Source organism: Mandrillus leucophaeus, unplaced genomic scaffold, assembly GCF_000951045.1.
Source record: "Mandrillus leucophaeus isolate KB7577 unplaced genomic scaffold, Mleu.le_1.0 Scaffold1, whole genome shotgun sequence".
NCBI classification, from domain to species: domain Eukaryota; kingdom Metazoa; phylum Chordata; class Mammalia; order Primates; family Cercopithecidae; genus Mandrillus; species Mandrillus leucophaeus.
Genome location: NW_012098097.1, coordinates 16,150,447 through 16,153,890, shown reverse-complemented (window position 1 = coordinate 16,153,890; position 3,444 = coordinate 16,150,447). Strand labels below are relative to the sequence as shown.

Sequence of the window (3,444 nt, the reverse complement as noted above, 5' to 3'; positions counted from 1 at the left end):
TGGGACAGGGATGGGCACGCAGTGGCACGGGATGGCGCTAAGCCTCGTGCCGTGTCGTGACGTACTCTCTGGGACAGGGATGGGCACGCAGTGGCGCGGGATGGGGCTGAGCCTCATGCGCCTGGACCGCTTCCGAGACTCCATCCTGCGCTCCGACGAGGCTGTGAAGCCGTTCGGCCTGAAGGTGTCGCAGCTGCTTCTGAGCATGGACGAGAGCACCTTTGACGACATCGTCCACGCCTTCGTGAGCCTGACTGCCATCCAGGTAGGACCCAGCTTGCCCGTGTGTGTGCAACGCCAGCCCAGGGCTCTGGCTTTCCCTGGAGCCCAGGAGCTGCAGTCTCTAGTCAGGACCCTGACAGCCTCTTTGCTGGGCAGAGCCTTGTGCTGGGGAGCACTAGGATGGGAGCAGGGAGGGGAGGGATCTCAGTGGGGCCTGGGTGCTGGGGCCACAGGGGCTTCTCCTGCCAGGAGACCTGGGAGGGTCGATGCGGCCGGGGTGGAGATGGCCCAGTGGGGCCGGGGGGCCGCCCCCAACAGCTGCACCTGCTGGAGGTTGCGAGCTGAGTGTCCTGTTTCTACCCCAGATAGGCCTGATAGACCTGCTGAGCTGCATGGGGCTGAGACCAGACGGCATCATCGGCCACTCTCTGGGGGAGGTGGCCTGTGGCTACGCTGACGGCTGCCTGTCCCAGGAGGAGGCTGTCCTCGCTGCCTACTGGAGGGGGCAATGCATCAAAGAAGCCCATCTCCCGCCGGGCGCCATGGCAGCCGTGGGTAGGTGTCCCCGAGGTCTCCCGGAGGGGCCCCCAGCACCTCCAAGAAAGGAGGCTGCCTTCTCGCTGTGGGGTCCTCACCTGCAGCCCTGGCCTGGCCCCTGTAGGATAGAGTGGCCCCCGCTGGCCCAGGGACACCCAGCTCAGACACAACCGTGCGCAAGTCCCCGTGCAGCTGCCCCACTGCTCCCACACCTGGCAGCCTTGGGCCTAGACACGTGCCCATGGGCATCAGGCCTGCGTGGAGCCCCCTGGGACACAGCCCCGGCATAGTAAGAACCCAGGGGCTTTGGTGAAGCCAGCACACAGGTCGCCAGGGTTCCCTCAGACTGGTGCCCTCCGTTGACACCCATCTCAGCCCTGTGGGCCACATGTGGGCAGGGCTTGGAAAGAACTGGGACTGCAGAGGACTGAGGGGCCACCATCTGGGACTGGGCTCCCAGGAGCTGCCCCTGGCAGCTCTGTAATGACACCTCCACCCACGGGTCAAACACAGCAGGGGGCGAACGTTTCTCATGAAGGCTCCAAGGCTGCCATTACCACGCCTATCATTACTGCCCCCAGCTGCAGGCGGTGTCCTGGGTAGGTGGGTGGCTGGGAGCGGCTCAGTCCCCACACTAAGCCTCTGAGGCTGGCTCTGCCATAGGCTTGTCCTGGGAGGAGTGTAAACAGCGCTGCCCCCCGGGCGTGGTGCCCGCCTGCCACAACTCCAAGGACACAGTCACCATCTCGGGACCTCAGGTGGGTGCTGCGGCCCAGGCGGGCTCCTCTGTCCCCTGCGCCTGCCATTGCAAGTCTGGAAGGGACACGCGGCCACGGTCTATGCCCCGTGAGGCTCTGACGGGCCTGGGGATGGGGCAGGCTTGTCCCCAGGTCCCTTGCGCATTCCCTCTTGGTTCCCTCTACCTCCCTGAGCCTGAGGTGGGTGCCCGGCCGGGATGCTCATCCGGGCTCCCGCGACGCCCAGGCCTCCGTGTTCGAGTTCATGGAGCAGCTACGGAAGGAGGGCGTGTTTGCCAAGGAGGTGCGGACCGGCGGCATGGCCTTCCACTCCTACTTCATGGAGGCCATCGCACCCCCACTGCTGCAGGCGCTCAAGAAGGTGCGCTGACTCGGCCTGGGCGGCGCGGGGCGGGCCGGGGTGCCCAGGACCCAGCACTGACCTGGCCCCTCATGCAGGTGATCCGGGAGCCGAAGCCACGTTCAGCCCGCTGGCTCAGCACCTCCATCCCCGAGGCCCAGTGGCACAGCAGCCTGGCACGCACGTCCTCCGCGGAGTACAATGTCAACAACCTGGTGAGCCCTGTGCTGTTCCAGGAGGCTCTGGGTCACGTGCCTGAGCACGCAGTGGTGCTGGAGATCGCGCCCCACGCCCTGCTGCAGGTAGGCCCAGCCTGGGGGCAGCGGGCGCCAGGAATCTGGGACGGGCACCTCGGCTGAGCACCAAGGGAGCCCACGCGCCCTGCCGCCCCCCAGGCTGTCCTGAAGCGTGGCCTGAAGCCGGGCTGCACCATCATCCCCCTGATGAAGAAGGATCACAGGGACAACCTGGAGTTCTTCCTCACCGGCATCGGCAGGCTGCACCTCTCAGGGTGGGTCCCTTCCCGTCGCGGGCCTCATCTCCTACAGTCGACAGCGTGGGGTGGGTGAGCAGGGCTGCAGGACCCTCACTGACCCAGGCTGGTGGGAGCAGCCCTGGATGGTCCACCACAGGGAGTGGGTCGGCTGAACCCAGAGCCCCTGGACCCCGGTGACGGATGGGCCGCCTGTGCCTCCCTTCTCCACAGCATCGACGCCAACCCCAATGCCCTGTTCCCGCCTGTGGAGTTCCCAGCTCCCCGAGGAACCCCCCTCATCTCCCCACTCATCAAGTGGGACCACAGCCTGGCCTGGGACGTGCCAGCTGCCGAGGACTTCCCCAACGGCTCTGGTTCCCCCTCGGCCGCCGTCTACAACATCGGTGAGCAGGGGCCCAGCGGGTGGGCAAGCTCTTCCCTCCCCACACCAGTGCTGAGGCCTGTGCCCTCCTGCAGACACCAGCCCCGAGTCTCCCGACCACTACCTGGTGGATCACACCATCGACGGCCGCGTCATCTTCCCCGCCACTGGCTACCTGTGCATAGCGTGGAAGACGCTGGCCCGGGCCCTGGGCGTGGCCGTGGAGCAGCTGCCTGTGGTGTTTGAGGACGTGGTGCTGCACCAGGCCACCATCCTGCCCAAGACTGGTGAGGGGCACCCCAGGACCAAGGCGGGGGCAGCTGGGGGCAGGTGCTGCCCTCTGATCTCTGACTCTCCTGCTCTGCAGGGACCGTGTCCCTGGAGGTACGGCTCCTGGAGGCCTCCCGCGCCTTCGAGGTGTCACAGAACGGCAACCTGATAGTGAGTGGTAAGCAGGGCTGGTGGCGTGGGAGCTGCGGGGGCTGTGCCCGCTGGCCATGCCACCCGTCTTCAGGTTCTTCCACACCTGCCTGCCTGCAGGGAAGGTGTACCAGTGGGAGGACCCTGACCCCAGGCTCTTCAACCACCCGGAAAGCCCCACCCCCAACCCCGAGGAGCCCCTTTTCCTGACCCAGGCTGAGGTTTACAAGGAGCTGCGTCTGCGTGGCTACGACTATGGCCCTCACTTCCATGGCATCCTGGAGGCCAGCCTGGAAGGTGGGTACTGACC

The 3,444-nt window shown here is 66.4% G+C and overlaps 1 protein-coding gene across 1 annotated transcript in view; it reads left to right on the top strand.

The window, feature by feature from the left end:
* Positions 1-3,444, top strand: part of FASN (fatty acid synthase) — a 27,079-nt gene that overhangs the window by 5,426 nt on the left and 18,209 nt on the right. Inside the window, exons 9-18 of the mRNA XM_011998188.1 lie at positions 78-265; positions 588-777; positions 1,423-1,517; positions 1,744-1,878; positions 1,956-2,159; positions 2,253-2,368; positions 2,564-2,736; positions 2,810-3,001; positions 3,082-3,162; positions 3,255-3,431. Coding sequence (XP_011853578.1) covers positions 78-265; positions 588-777; positions 1,423-1,517; positions 1,744-1,878; positions 1,956-2,159; positions 2,253-2,368; positions 2,564-2,736; positions 2,810-3,001; positions 3,082-3,162; positions 3,255-3,431 — 1,551 coding nt within the window. The remainder of the gene's footprint in view (positions 1-77; positions 266-587; positions 778-1,422; positions 1,518-1,743; positions 1,879-1,955; positions 2,160-2,252; positions 2,369-2,563; positions 2,737-2,809; positions 3,002-3,081; positions 3,163-3,254; positions 3,432-3,444) is intronic.